Source organism: Onychomys torridus, chromosome 14, assembly GCF_903995425.1.
Source record: "Onychomys torridus chromosome 14, mOncTor1.1, whole genome shotgun sequence".
Taxonomy (NCBI): Eukaryota; Metazoa; Chordata; class Mammalia; order Rodentia; family Cricetidae; genus Onychomys; species Onychomys torridus.
Genome location: NC_050456.1, coordinates 10,046,254 through 10,062,139, shown reverse-complemented (window position 1 = coordinate 10,062,139; position 15,886 = coordinate 10,046,254). Strand labels below are relative to the sequence as shown.

The following is a 15,886-nucleotide window of genomic DNA, read 5'->3' as shown; positions in this document are numbered from 1 at the left end:
TAACATGGCCTACACTTCTCCACAAATGGATAAAACAATTGGATGCTATCTCAGCTTTTGTTATTATAGTCATTGGTGAAATGCAGCCATGGCCACCAGAGTTACTTCATTTCAGATAGTAATTTTTAATTTGCTCTTTATCATATATCTCAGTTTTCGTACATGGCCCATGGACCATGTGAACTCTTCAAAGCTGACAATCCCTCAAATGTCAAAACCAGAGAATATATGCATACTTCAGCATTTTGGTGCATACCAAATCACCTACCAGGCATGATAATGTTAGAGAAACCCAGCTTCCGTGTTATGGACACTCCATGAGAGAAAACTGAGGAGTACTCTCTTCTGATCTGTTCAATGTCTCCATGTAGCAGCTGAAGGGAAACTGCTAATCCTGAAACAAAGGAGAGGCACTGGTTACGGTAAGAGGAAAAGTAACCACGTTACCTAAGAAGCGAACTGATCTCCAACTAACACTTTTCCAACATTAACATAGAGTTTAGAGTTGGAGAATCAGTGGGAGAGAACTACTGGCTAGACGCAGGCTTCTAGCCATGGCGCCCTGTCCTCAAGCCCTGGCTCCCTGAAACACACCACTCCACCAATAGTCTTGAAAGAGACAATGAGCAGTGAGATCAAAGCAGAACTTGATCCTTTTTCAACTTTACAAGGCCTATAGATAATGACCTACCAAATATTAGAAGCCTGAAAAACAAATTTTAAGATACAGGCATTCAAGGATTTTTAAACATAATGATTTTTCTTGAAATTAAAGCAACAAAGGTGATTGTAATAAAGTCAAGGTTATGTTCTTACTATGATATAATACAGAAACTCAAGATGGCATTATTTTCTGAGAATTTGTCAGGATACAGGACACTTTGACAAATGAAAAGGAATCTAGTAAGTAACAGAATTAGGATTTTCTTTTTTCCCTCAATTACAGTGACATTATCACAGCAGGATATGCAAAAGACAATGTTTATTTCATATATAATTTCTCAATTCTTGGGCAAGAACTACAAAAAGGAAACTAATGTGAAAATGCTAGTGTGTACACTTCAAAGACACAACATCTCTTTCAATCCCTTCCTTCTTTCTTCTTTCAACATTATAAAACAAGACAAACACAAAGGCACCTCCCCTGGATCAGTCATAGAAAATGGAACCTCCCAAAGTGACTTAATTGTAAAAAACAGTGACTCAATTTTTTAAAAACTTGGACTCAGTCTCAAAGTGAGTTTGGATTGTGGGGTGAAAAAGGATAATAAATCCATTCCCGATGATCTTTAATCTATATCATCATTTGTCACCTCCCTTTCCTGAATAACCCACTGTCATCAATTTACACTACTATAGTGCCCTCCAAAGACAATGATATGCAAATGACTTCAATCACACTATGATGGAAAAGCTGCAAACTTATCCACAGTGCAGCCACATGAGGACCTTCCTTTTATTCTCCCCTAAATAGTATGAGAAACACACACCAGTGAGAGGTATTGTTGACTTGTTTGCTCTAAGAGAGAGGCGGTCACAAAGAAAAGAACCAGAAAGGACGCCACCACAGGCTCGTCTAATAGAATGTCTGTCTCAGAGAAGGGCTGTGAGAGTGACACCTGGCAGGTTTCAGGACTTTGAACTTGTTCTCTATTTCTAGGTAACTCGCCCTTATTGACCCCACCTACCCCGTTCACTTTGAACTGGGTGCCTGAGAGCAGGAGAAAAGGAGGAGGACCTGCCCTTCCATAGCCATGTGGAATGAAGTCTGGAAGGGCCAGCCATCCAGACAAGTGGAAGGAGTGAAACCCTCAGTGCAGGCAGCCTCAGGACACTGCATGGGGCACTACTGATTCCTTTCCAAACTCAGAGGCTGGGGCACAAAAGACAGGCAGCACGTGCTCTAATCCATCTGTCCTAGCAGCTATTCTCGATGACTCGTGATCCCCGCTGCCCCCACCTCATCACAGCCTCTGCTCTCTTCCTACTACTGTCTTCCTGCCTTCAACACCTACACCATCACCATTAACATCACCAGGAGCTGGGATTTGTAGAAGACCCATGTGCACCACACAGTTTCACAAAACAGTTCTTCCCGTTGGGGAGGGCACTGTTCAAAAATTGCGGAATTCTTAGAGAATAAGATGCACTGACACAATTCTTGAGGTTGTGTTCTATTTTTCAAATGAAAATCATTTTACTGGGGCCTCTGTGGAAAGATCTGATGGGGATACTTGTAACACTATGCGATAAATAAAAGGCGCGTGGGGGAGGGGGATTCTCAACAATAATGAAAAAACAGAGATCATGCCCTTCAGGATAGGAGCAGGACCATGTAAAGCTGACGAGGATTTTCATTTTGCTCAATGGGTGCTGCATTTATTTAGCCTGCAGTCTTCTCCTTCCCTCCCACCCCTTCCTCTTCCTCTTCCCTCCCACCCTTTCCTCTTTCCTCCTTCCCTCCCTTTCTAAAAACAAAAAGGGGAATTCATTCTAGAGAATTGGATAATGAAAAAAGCATTTAGCCATAGATAATGGCATCCTGGAGAAATTAAAGAAGATATGAAAAGGAGAAAACATACTCTCAGGATGGAGGAAGAGCCATGATGAACAGGGAAATGCATCAATTCAATGTCTAGACAGCAAGTGCCATAGAGAGGAGAGGGCAAAGGATTGAAAGGATATTAAGGAGGCAGCTGACAGAGGGCAGCTAGCTAAGAAATGTAGGAAGGAAATACCAAAGTGATGGGGAAAAATAGATTCAAAAAATAGATAAAAAAGTGTGGGTAAAAGAAAAATTACTTGAAGAGTTGGATGCATTCTAGAATTATATATATATATATATATACATATATATATATATGGCCATAGATGTGGTTAATTTCTTTATCCTAGTGATAATAATTGGTGTTATGAGCAATTGCCATTCACAGTTGACCCAGGTTCTCCAGAATGCAGAATTCACAGTGAAGAAGTAGAAAGGTCAATTGACTGGCAAGACAATATACATGCTACATATACTGGCTACAATATACATGCTCTGCCCCAAACATCTAGGCTTTCCCCACAACCTACAACTCTCCACAAAAGAAAAGACAGTGTATAATTTCAGTAAAACAAAACAAAACAAGAAAACAGCATGAGGTACCAGCAGCTGCCCATGAGGAGCAGCTCCACAGAAACATAACAGCATTTCTATTTATTTTCCCACTGTAGAAATTATTGACGTTATTTTTATAGTGGCCCTTAGTTATCATGACCTTACAACCACAAGGCTAAAGAATGAGTTAACAGAACAATAACAACACATTGGGTAAAAGATTACTCATCACTACAAAGGAGAATTGACAAATATTCACATACTGATGTGAAAACAGCTCAACTCCAGAGTGGAGTGATGATTGGCTGAGAGGGGACGGGCACATGAGCAGATTTGTTTAAGGGATATAAAGTTCCAATTAGATAGATCTTGAAAGTTCTAGCTACAAAAATACAAGTATGTGAGATGACATAAAATTAATTACCTTCACTTATTCATTTCACAATGTATGCATGAATCAAAGTCTCACATTGTACAATGTAATCCCATAAAAATTTTGTCAATTATATTTAAAGAACACAAGGGACAAAAGAAAATTCCTTAAGCGTTCTAGATACTTGAAGACTAGCTTAACATTTCAGGTTGAGTCATTTATGACTCAGGGCAGGCTCACAGAACAGGAATTGTCTTTCTATCCCCATCCTTGCCACCCTACTTTACCGTCTAGGCATCCTACCACTTCTCAGAGGTGACCACCTCCAAAGCCTGATACGCACACTTTCCTGGATTCCTATTATTCTTTGAAATGACCAGTAGCTTATGGTATGAGAAGAAGACAGAAGAGGGAATACAAGGATATATACCATAGAATTTCTGTTTCTAAGGAACTGACAATTCAAGATACAGATGAGTAAATAAAGGAGAATGGGCAAAGTATATGAAAGGAAAATATAGAAAATTATTACTGAAAGGATTTTCAAGTTGAGAGAAAAATTTTAAAGAGCATTATGATAACCTATAAAGCTAGCTGAAGAACTAGGCTACTATTTTAATTTTAGAAAATATATAAATAATGTTTTACAGCCTTTCTTTCCCAGCCCTTGATGATTAACATTCACTGTCAACTTGACTAGATTCAGAGTCACTTAGGAGACACACATCTCTGAGGGTGGTTCCAGAGAGATCACCTAAAGAAGGGAAGAACCACCCTGACTGTGAATTGCACCTTCTGCAAACCAGTGGGCTGATGTCTTGGACTGAATAAAGACAGCAAAGAGAGACAGCATGCTTAACATCCATATTCATCTCTGTTCCTGACTGAGGAATCAAATGTACTCAGTGGCCTCCTGTTTCTGATGTCACGCCATGATGGATCATATCCACTCTAAGATTACGAGCCAAAATAAATCCTCATTCTTTTCAGTTGCTCCTGTCAGGGATTTTATCACAGCCACAGGAACAGTAACCCAAACTAAGTATCCCAAATGAGCTGGCTCTGGGAAGAATCTTCCTTTATTTGAAGAAACGTCATCATTAAACTGAGCTTTCACATTGGCCTTGACATTTGAGCTCCAATTAGAAAGACCTGGTATGTAATTTTAAGCAAAAGCATAGTCATTAATTAATCTGGAGTCTGGGAAAGAAAAACACAAAACAGCCCTGAAAGTGCATTATTCATTATCATGCCCAGAGCACAGCAGCAGTGTGAAGAAGAAAGGCTTAGGGTCTGTGGACTATTTGGTGGCTCTCATTTTATGGGGATTAGAGCTCACTCATTTTAGAAGATGGCTCTTTTTAAATTCATGAAATCCTGCATTTTTATCTTAAAAGTGGCAAGCACAGCATGATTATAAGTATTATAATTTTTAGTAACACCAGCCATTTTGTCACTAATGAGCCAAATAACATACATCTATGAATATACAGCAATGCAAAATGGAAAATCATGACAAATACATTTGCTAAATATATGTGTTATTGAGTGTGCCATTTAAGAAGTACACAATACAGCTGCAGGGCACTGTCTCAGTGTGGAGTTCTCTGTGCTCTGGTTCCCATTTCCAAAACATACAGACAGTGACATCAACTCTACAAAATTCTCTAGGGAAGGCCTGGCAGAAAGTGATGCTGCAACTGTGGTTGAACTGTTAGATACTGAACTGTTCCTTATCTCTCCCCTTTTCCAATAAACTAGGTTGCCCTCCAAGTTCCACAAGTTTCACAACAGCCACATACTAAGAAAAACACTCCTTACATCCAGGCTTGGTGGTCCATTCCTGCAAGCCTAGCACTCAGGGGGTGGAGGCAGGAAAATGACAAGGTTGTTCTCAGCTACAAAGCAAGTTCAAAGCTAGCCTTGGCTACATGAGACCCTGTATGTGTGGGGGAAATGTAACAAATAGCAATCGGTAAAAGTAAAACCAAATTTTTAAAATTACTTTAGGAAGTAATAAAATAAAAAGGAAGGAGGAAAACATTTACTAGATCTGTCTTACCACTAGAGAGAGCCCAGGGTTTTCTGGGTACATAGCTGTGTGGAGGGTTCTAAGACAAAACTGTCTATCAACATCACAGTTCTAACACAGAAGACGAGACAAGATGTAACTGGGACACACGGTGAGCAATGCACACAGAGAGATGGGAAAGTGGAAAACTCCCCTCTCGAGGTTCCATGTGTTACAGCCAGATAGAAGCTGAAAGTGGAACAAGTCAGAGATTTGAGCCCCTGAGATCTTCAGCCAGCCATTGGGTAAGCAGGTCCATGTCATCCCTACTGCCTTCCTGTGTTTTTCAATTAGTTTGTCTTTGTTTCACCTTTTTCCTTCATTTCTAATGAACCAAATAACACACGGCTGTGAACATGTAGCAATGTAAAACTGACTTTAAAAAAACTGGGTTGGGTTTTCTTATTTTACCTGTTTTTATTCTGCTATTCTGGAAATCATATATTCTATTTCTACTTTTAAACATTTTAACACAAATAATGGACTTAAAGTCTGTACTTAATCAGTTGTTTACATGTCACCCTACAATGGGGAAGGGAGCGTGGCAGGTCTCGGCACCTCTGAAGAGGACATCATTTAGCATGCGGTAAATGAGTCGGTGCTTGGGTGGCTTTCCTGCCATGTTGCTACTTTCCTGGCACACTCTTGTGTCTCACGTTGTTTTCCTGCTGGACTCCACCCATTCTTACTTTTCCCTCACGGACACTCCCACGACTTCTTTCGGTGAAAGTGGAGGGTAGGTTTCCCATGACTTAATTTGACATTGGAATGATTTAATCCCCACTTTGAAGTTACAATGTGGCAAACACAGAGCGTAAAGTTGGCCTTTTTCCTATGGCAATTCTGAGACACTCCACGACGTTCAGACCTTTCTCACTGCTGAAACTACTTTTGGGAGAAGAAAGGTAATCCAAATTTTCCTCCTAGGTTTGGGTTTGGGCTTCAGTGTTCTGTGGTTTCACAACTTACCTAGATACAACTTTAACTGTATCTACCCTCTTTATAACTTCTGTTTTTAAAACAATCTGAGCATTTCCATTTCTCAGATTCCTAGCATTCAAATATTGCAGCTTTTTCCTTTACTTCCAGCACCTTCTGGAAGCCCCATTAGACACACACTGGTCTTTCCATTCATTTCTCTCTGTCTTTTAAGTGTTTACTCAGATTTTTTCTACCTCATTATCCCTTTGTGCAGAATTCTGACTGAACTAAACTTTAATTTCAGCGTATCGATTCATTTTTTTAATTGTTCTCATTCCCTAGATAAGCAGTCTTATTATTATTTCAGTGACATGAGAAAACAATTTTCATTGCATTTGGTTCTCTAGGACCATTAGAATCTCAGCACCAACATGATACAGATTTTGCTTTTTTAAATGTGATATGCTAGTATGCAGAGTAATGTTAGCAGAATACATACTCAGTCAACATCTTTTATACACTAGTTTTAAAATCTTGTTACTTTATATTATGACTGTCCAGCATTACACTGTAGTCTTTTCTTCATGATTTCTTGTCTAAAATTCTAGGATGTTGTGATTCTCGTTGGCTACATCTGCTTCCTCTTATTGGCAACCGAATCCTGTCAACACTATCATGACTCATTTTGGGTGAATGTTTCCCCCACAGGAGTTCCACCCATGTGAGTGTGGAAATGACAATGTACAATGGTCATATAGTTACTTTTTTAAAGACTACTCAGCTGGGATTAGTTTTATTTTACACACAAAATTTAAATTATATAAGTATGAATTTTTGCAAACTATTACATTAATGTAAATCCAGACGAAGGGCATAAAGGTCAATGTACTGAGGAAGAACCATTCTGCCCATTAGCCCTTTAAAGCATACAACAGCTCTCCAAGGCACAGTACCAAGGGACTTCTGGGCACTGCTTATTTGGTCCTAGGCCTTAACATTCTTGGATCAGTTCAACTTAAGCACTCCCTGCCCCTTGTCAGAGCCCTCATCTTACCAGACAAATTGAATATTATTCTAGATTTGAGCTTCATCTTTATATAGAAGGGCAAGATTTCTCTTTCTATGAACTTTATTTCTCCATTTCTTATCACATCTATACCTTCTGCCCTAACTCCATACTGGATTAAAACTAGGGTTTTGTACATACCAAGTAAGTGTGGTCACTGACCACACTGTATAGTCCTTGAACACACGCTCATGTCTGAAGCAGAAGAATGGGTTACACAGTTGACTGTATCAGGCTTTGGAAAATCAATTTGTTTTAAAACTCTTGGCATCTCTTCCAATAACACAGCAGTCCATGAAGAAAGTGTAACAGAATGCCTCCAGTGGGCAACTGAATTAGAATCGTAAATCAACAAATCAAATAACCAATCAAAAATATTCTAACTATGTAGCGTTTAAGGGACACCAACATTATCCACGCGTTGTTCAAAAGATAACCCCTTCCTCCAAACTTTCAATAATGTACCAAGTTAAAGCGAAAATAACATTGATATTGATGAAACTTTGACCTAAGACATATAAACCAATTAAAGACTAAGATTGTACTTTTTCCTTTTTTTCCTCCCCCAAATAAAGTCTCATTATGCAGTTCTGGCTGGCCTGGAACTTCCTATGTAGACCATACCGGCCTCAAATTCACAGAGATCCACCTGCCTCTGCCTCCACATGCTGGGATTAACGACATGCCCAGCTGCACTGTTGCTTTTTATTTTCTATTTTGAGTTTCTACAAAAGTTTGAAAGAAAGATTATAACATATTAAAATACATGATCTATAAATAATGATGCTAAAATATTTGAGTTAAGAATAGATGTGCTAATCATGTAATGCGATTTTCACATACAAGTTAAAGGGCATATTACAATCCAGAAATAGTTTTAAATGAATCCCCAAACTGAACTATTGGGATATGAAAGGAAGAATATAGTTGGTGTATCTATAATAATCCTCATTTGTTTTATTTTCTTAAATAGAAGTTTCATGAATTTTGATCACTCAACTCTAATGATCCCTCTTTTTCATAAAAGTCAGCATTTAAAAATATGAATAAGCTAAGAAAAGGTTCCAGACTCTTTCATTTAACTTTTTTTCCCCAAAATAAACAAATTCAACAGTGAGGCTGGAATTAGGCTTTTCATTTGAACTTAGCCATGATATTAAAAAAAAAAAGCTCATACACATTTTAAAATATTCTTAGTTGAACAAAGATCTGCTATTGGCACAGGACAGGAGCAGGCAGGACACTCATTATGTGTAATTTTAATGGTGTAGGTGAAAAGGAGTGAGGGATTAAACTTAATATCACAAACTGTTGTAGAAGATGAGAAGACTGTGGGAGTAAACACATAAGGCAGGGCAGGACCTTCAACCCAGTCCCCAGCTACTCCCCCTTCTCCTTTTATTAATTAGCATAACAATCCCCAGACCTCAGGCTTTGTATCTTTTCTCTAGGCTATATTTATTTTTCTTCCAAATTGGAAATCTAAACTTTTTAATTTTTAGAATTTGTGCAAAAAAATTCAAAGAACTCATATTCTTCATGAACTACTGCATGTCTAAGGCATTACGCTAAGGTCGTATTCTAAAGCCCACAGAAGGTCCTCACATTGTGAGCAGAATATGAGAAGGCACTTTAAGAGTCATTTAAAAAGGATTCAGAAAGCACCTTAGGGGCTCAGTCCTCAAAGCCAGGGAAATGATAAAGCTCCTAACAGCTGCAGTTTACTGTTTTCCTCTGATTTGGCACCGGGAGACAACAAAACAAGCCTCAGCTATGTATCTTAGAACTGACAGCATGAATCTTTCACTTTTTATTTTATTACTCACAAAATGAATACTTTTCAAGTGCTTACTAGTCATTAAACACAGGACATTTCAAATTTTATTATTAAAACTATAGTTGAATATGTATTATTAAGTAGTTCAAACTACCAGATCCCACTCTAAGAAAAAATGTGTTCATCTACTTAATTTCCTGCATACCATTTCTGGTGTGTTCTACTGGAAATTTCCTTCATTTTAACTGTAATTGTTAGAAAATAAACCAGATAACTGTGGTTATTAAGAAAATTTGCTACAGAAGTCAGTTGTGAGAAGGCAGCGTTCAAACTTTAAAAGAGAAAATACAGAAAGGTGGAAAATGGAGAAACAATTCTCCATGAAGACAGACAGTATCGTGTGTAAAAGCCCCGGATGGAAAGTATCCTGCTAGGCCCTTTTTGCCACTGCCAGACCCTTACTCTACTAGAAATGTTGTGAAGTGTGTAAGTTTCACAGTATTGTGATTGAGTTTAAATGAAAAGCCTGATTCCCACTCAACCATATCCACACTTGATAGAGGAAGGGTAAGACTTTGGAGGTCTTTTTCACATGGGTACTATAAAGCCAGTGACAAGAGCATCTTCCTCTCAACCACTCACAATCCAGTTATCCCAGAGGTCCCTCCTCCTACTGCTACTATATTGGGTGCAGCACTCTCAGAGGCCAGAAGAGGACATTGGAGCCCTTGGAACTTGCTCAGAGCAAGAGAGAAGTAAGTTTCAGAGGTGCATTCCAGCTACCAAATAGCAAACTCTGGACTAGATCTTGTGAGGTGTTTGCTCTGGGAAGTCACAGGAGACCAATCTACTGAAACACTACCAACGGCCCATGTACTAGAAGTTGAGTGTCCTTGAATATTGCCATCTTGGACAGCCACAGATTTATATCATTAATATTGATACTACTCAAATATGGGTGGAACTGGAGAATGTATCAGTGCTGATATGCTGGAGAAACAGCATGGTAGATGAACGTTCCAGTGAGAAGGAACACCAGTGAGAAGGAACACTTAGAATCCTTACTACCTTTTTTTATCTGAGCTGCCACAGGAGAGGCACCATCTACATTTAACATAGGTCTTCCCGAGTCAAATAATCTGATTAAAAAAGTTCCTCACAGGAGTGTATAAGCAGCTTGCCTTTCAGTTGGTTCTAATCCTGCCAAGTTGACCATCAAAGTTAATCATCATGCTTCCTGGGATCTGGCAAGAGGTTAGTCCTACCTGATGGGCTCTTCTAACATGCAGAAGGACCGAGAAAGGCATGAGCACTGTTTGCTGATTATAACTGTTGGTCCACCACTAAACGATCTCCTCCACTAAATTTCAAAATTTGGAAAATGCTGTGTTTTCTCCAAGGAAGTAGTTAGCCAATGGCTAAAAATTATAGAGAAAATAGGACAGGACTGACCCATAAGTCAATGAATGTCAAGTGAAGGAACAGTAAAGACATCCACCATTATTTACTTTCACAGAGTCTTATCCAGAAAGTAAATTTACCAGCTAGAGCTGAGAGCCAGAGAAAAACCCACGCTCACCAGAGGAGGATGACACCATCAGAAGATTTCAATAGTTTCTCTTGACTGCTGTCTTCCACTTTAAATTTCCATTCTTTATTCTGATTCAGGATAACAACATTTTCATGGCACATACAGGTTTATGTCAAAGTTTTGGTTTTCATCTATTAGTTTAGGGGCTTTATGTATTTGTTCATTTTTATGTAAATATTACTACCTATTTTTATTTTTTTCATAACACCAAGCACGTAAGAATCTACTGGCTCAAAGCCATTTCTTAAATACATTATTGCATAGTGATGGTGCTCAGAATATGCTACCCCAAAAGAAGGAATTTTAATGGACAATTTTGGAAGAAACAATGTGCTAGTAGGTCATTCTGATCTGCTTGTCTTCCATGAAATGGGTCAAAAATATGTCTCTTCATGCCCAAGGAGAACATACAGACGTATGTTCACACACACAAAAGGGAAGTTGTAGCAACACTTAAACAACTAGGCTTTGCTAAGACCCCAGTTCATTGCCGTGAGATCAGGAACTCTGCTGTGTTTTTCTGACTCTCTACTCTCCATTCAACCTGCTGTAAAAGCACTAAGGCTTGTCCACTTCCTCAGCACTGCTACTGCAGATTTCTACAACAGAGCATACCGACCAAGTCTGCAATATTTTCCTTTGTCAATCTGTCTTAATTATAGAAGGATCAGTCAAGAAGTTAGGATGGGTGAAGAACAGCTACTTTTCCTACACCCTACAGTAGTATTCAGGACTGTTAAGTACATTCAACATGTGTAAAATAGCAGATCTTCCACACAGCAATCCTAGTGCAGTGGTTTGCATAAAAATGGCCCCCATAGGCCCATAAGGAGTGACACTATTAGGAGGTGTGGCCTTGTTGGAGTAGGTGGGGTCTTATTGGAGGAAGTGTGTCACTGGGGCTGGGCTTTGAGGTTTCAGATGCTCACGCCAGGCCAGTATCTCACTTTCTTCTCTTGCTGCCTGCAAATCCAGATGTAGAACTCTCAGCTGCCTCTCCAACACTATGTCTGCCTGCATGCTGCCATGCTTCCTGCCATGATGATAATGTACTAAACCTCTGAACTGTAAGCCAGCCCCAATTAAATGTTCTCCTTTCTAAGAGTCGCCATGATCATGGTGTCTTTTCACAGCAATAGAAAGCACCCTAACTAAGACACCTAGTGATCATATAAAAGTTAGAGAAATGTAACTACTATACATAATAACATTAAACTCTAATCACTATTTCTATTAGCTTCTAATTAGCAGTTAGTTTTTTGCTTGTTTGTTTTGTTTTCAATACTGCACATACCCTTAAAAATAGGAGGTCACAGAGTCTAGACTGACAGCCAGAGAGCCTGCATGGGAACAACCTAGGCCCTCTACATACATGTGAAGTTGCGTAGCTTGGTCCACTTGTGGGACCCACTAACAGTGGAAGCAAGGCCTGTTCTTAATGCTTTGGCTGGCTTTTGGGAACTATTCCTCATACTGGATTGCCTTGCCTGGAGTTAATACAAGGGAAGGAGCTTAGTCCTACCACAACTTGATATTTCATGCTTTATTGACACCCATAAGAGACCTGCCTCTTTCTGAGCAGAAACAGAGGAGTGGAATGTGGTAGGGGAGTTAGGAGGAGGATGGGAGGGAATGGGAGGGGAGGAGGGAGGGGAAACTGGTTGGGATGTATAATAAATGATAAGTTTAATTAATAAAAATATCTTAGAGTGTATTTTAATATATTTAAAAAAATTTAAATATATATGAGTGATCTTTGGCCTGCATATATGTATATGTACCATATGTATGCCTGGTGTCTACTGAAGCCAGAAGAGGGCACTAGATCCCTTGGAATTGGGGTTACAGGGTTGTGAGCTGCCATGTGCGCTAGGAGGTAAACCTGGGACAGCAGTGAGCGCTCTTAACCATTAAACCACCTCTCCAGCCTCGTTAGTATTATATTTTGGAGTATATAAAGCAAAACTAAAAGGAAAAAGGGAACAGAAGGGATATGACAACCACACATGACATAGCCTGTGTTTTCTTGTATTACAGAGGACATTGAGAACATTGTCAAACATTTAATAAGGTCTACATATTAGAAATATTATTATAACAATGTTGATTGAGTTCTTGATTTTGATATTGTATACTGGATTGGTGGTTTGGGGTAGAGAAGAACTGAGTCAGCAGTTTGTTCTTAGGTAGTTAGAAAGAATTACATATATGCATGTAAAATACACAGTGTATATATCTATACAAATGTGTGTGTGTATAGGTGCCGAGACATACATATGTACAAACGTACAGAAGTCAGGAGCAAAGAGGCCAATGTTAATTCCAGCCACTTAAGTAATACGGAGTCAAATGACTGTGTGCACATGCACACATACTGAAATTTGGGGAATATAGATAAAGAGAATATAGCAAAATGTAGTAAAAAAAAAAATCCTATGGGAAATAAGGAAGTATTTGCATGACTCATTACTTTTTTTTTTTTTTTTTTTCCAGAGCTGAGGACCGAATCCAGGACCTTGCACTTGCTAGGCAAGTGCTCTACCACTGAGCTAAATCCCCAACCCCAACTCATTACTTTTTAATTGAAGAGAATTAACTGACCACAAAATAAACTTCAAAAACATAAACGAGACAACATGGGCTTCTAATTAGGGAATTCTAAAAATAAACAAGAACAGTACCACACTATCTTTCTAGTCAATAGGTGGTGCCATAAGGTGCTACTTCTTTCTTAGCATTTTGAGAAAGCAGTTTATAAACTCAACTTCCAACAGCCAGGGGCACTGATAAATCCTTGGGTACCAGGTCACTTGCAAGATACTAAAATAAATGACTACACTGGTGTCCATAGATAGGACTCTCAACACAGAAACACAATCTAATACTACAGAGGTCTCTTTGCAACTACAACTAAGGAATACTGTAAAAGCCTGCATAGAGCCAAACTGCTCTCTCTTTATGTAGGAGGCTCCTTATGTGGCCATTCCTGTGAAATCTCATGGGAATTAAAATGAACAGTTGGAGGAGTATGATGGTACACACTCATCTTACTAAGGCAAAAGTGCAGATTCTAGAAACTTACCTAATTAGCAAATAGGATTTCTTTAGTTTATAAGCCATATGTGTAAACTAGAATATATCATACATACACAGATGATATGAAAACATTTTGAATTTTCTGTTAATATATACTGAACAACACTCAGTGAGTTTCACATTTCTCTCTCTCTCTCTCTCTCTCTCTCTCTCTGTGTGTGTGTGTTGTGTGTAGACATGTGCACACATGTAGCAGTCACAGGACAACTTACAGGGGTTATTCTTTCCTTCCACTATGTGGGCTTTGAGGCTCTAACTCCGACCATCAGGCTTAGCAGCACGTTTTTCCATGTCTCACCAGTCCTACCAGTGATTTTTTTTTAAAATAGACTTAGGTCTTACCATTGAATTTGCCTAAGTAAATAACATTGGCTCAATCTAATTCTACATTCCTAGAATTCAGCTGCCATCTACCTGAAATGATGTTTATAATAATCATTTTTGCTCAACAAACTCAAATGTGGCTTATTTTTAATGCATATTTTTAGAATTTCAAATGTTTTCAATGGTCCTTCTATTAACACATTTAAAAAGTCCCATGTAACATAATTATTAAAATTTCAAATTACTTAGCCTAATTACAGAGTTATATTAATTCAGTGTTGTTGTTTTTTTATCTTTAAAAGTTAAATGGATCACTCACTATTTTCTCCCAATTTCTAAATGCAACAGACATAGTGGTGAATCTTCCTTTCAGCAAGTTCTTAAGTTAGAGGGAAAATGCCAGTTTTCTAGATTTATCCCTTTCCCTGTTATACAGACAAGATCACAGACCCACCATCCAGGAGGGCATCTGTGGAACCAAAGGCCTGCAATTAGCTGGTAGAATTATTTCAAAAGCAAATTAAAATAAGTCCCCCCTTTTTTTCCCAGTACCAATGACCAAGGAAAAGAAGGGGTGATAACAGGAAAAATGCCAGCCTTTCATAGAATGAGCTCAGTTTCTCCTGAAGTCATTTGGTGGCAGTGGTCCATGGAGAAAACAGTAGAAGGCAGCACATGTAACCACTGTGACAGCTTGACACACCACACCCCACTCTCCACTTTGATGTCTTGTACTCTTGTTTCCTTCACTATTTTTAAGTATGTCACTAGAGGGTCTCCTATTCAGTAATGAAGTTGAATGAAGGCCGAATGCCTTCCTGGGCTTCTAACTCCCTCTCCTCAGGGAGAAGACACAGATGAATGTGACAGGAATGATGACTCATCAAAACTGAAGGGAAGTACTAGGCAGGAAAGTGTGAAGGTCTTTGTTTTAGAAGGTGTGTTGTGAACTTTTACTCTGTACTGCACATTGATGAGGCTTGGAGCTGGGCGGGTCTTGGGTTGAAAGAGCTAGACGGGATCAGGCAGTGATGAGAGGCATCCAAAGCATCCAGACACTGGCAGTGTAGGACCTGGACGGAATGCAGACTTGAAAGAGAAGCATGGGAAGTTGGATGTCTTAAGGACAGGAGAGTCAGCAGGGCTTTACAGCAGAAACTAGGCACAACCAGCATGAGCCCAGATGCAAAGGAACTCATGGGTCCTAGTGGACAACCAAGTGAGATGGCTCTCGCCACAGGGATAAGGCCTTTGTACAAGGTAGTATGTTATCATGGAGCCTTTCATTTTTCATAAAGGTGGTAGCAACTATGGTGTTTTGCTTGTTTTATGGTACAGTAGTTATTAATAGAAAAGGGAAGGCTCAGGACTAAGTTGGTTTGTGTCGCATTTTCTGGTAGAATCTCATTTAAGATCCTGGAAGACGAAGCAATTGGGTCAGTCAGTAACGTTGATAAAGGACATGAAACACACGGAGCTCTGACCCAGCAGGTCAAGTGTGCAGCCCTTCCTTCTGGAATTAACAGATGTAGTCACAAGGGCTACAACAATTAAATGTAATCAAAAA

The 15,886-nt window shown here is 39.1% G+C and overlaps 1 protein-coding gene across 4 annotated transcripts in view; it reads right to left on the bottom strand.

Annotated features, from left to right (window-relative positions):
* Dock4 (dedicator of cytokinesis 4) overlaps positions 1–15,886 on the bottom strand; it is a 406,069-nt gene that overhangs the window by 164,533 nt on the left and 225,650 nt on the right. For all 4 annotated transcript variants that reach the window (XM_036206392.1, XM_036206395.1, XM_036206394.1 and 1 more), the window contains exon 13: positions 269–394. In XM_036206392.1, coding sequence (XP_036062285.1) covers positions 269–394 — 126 coding nt within the window. The remainder of the gene's footprint in view (positions 1–268; positions 395–15,886) is intronic.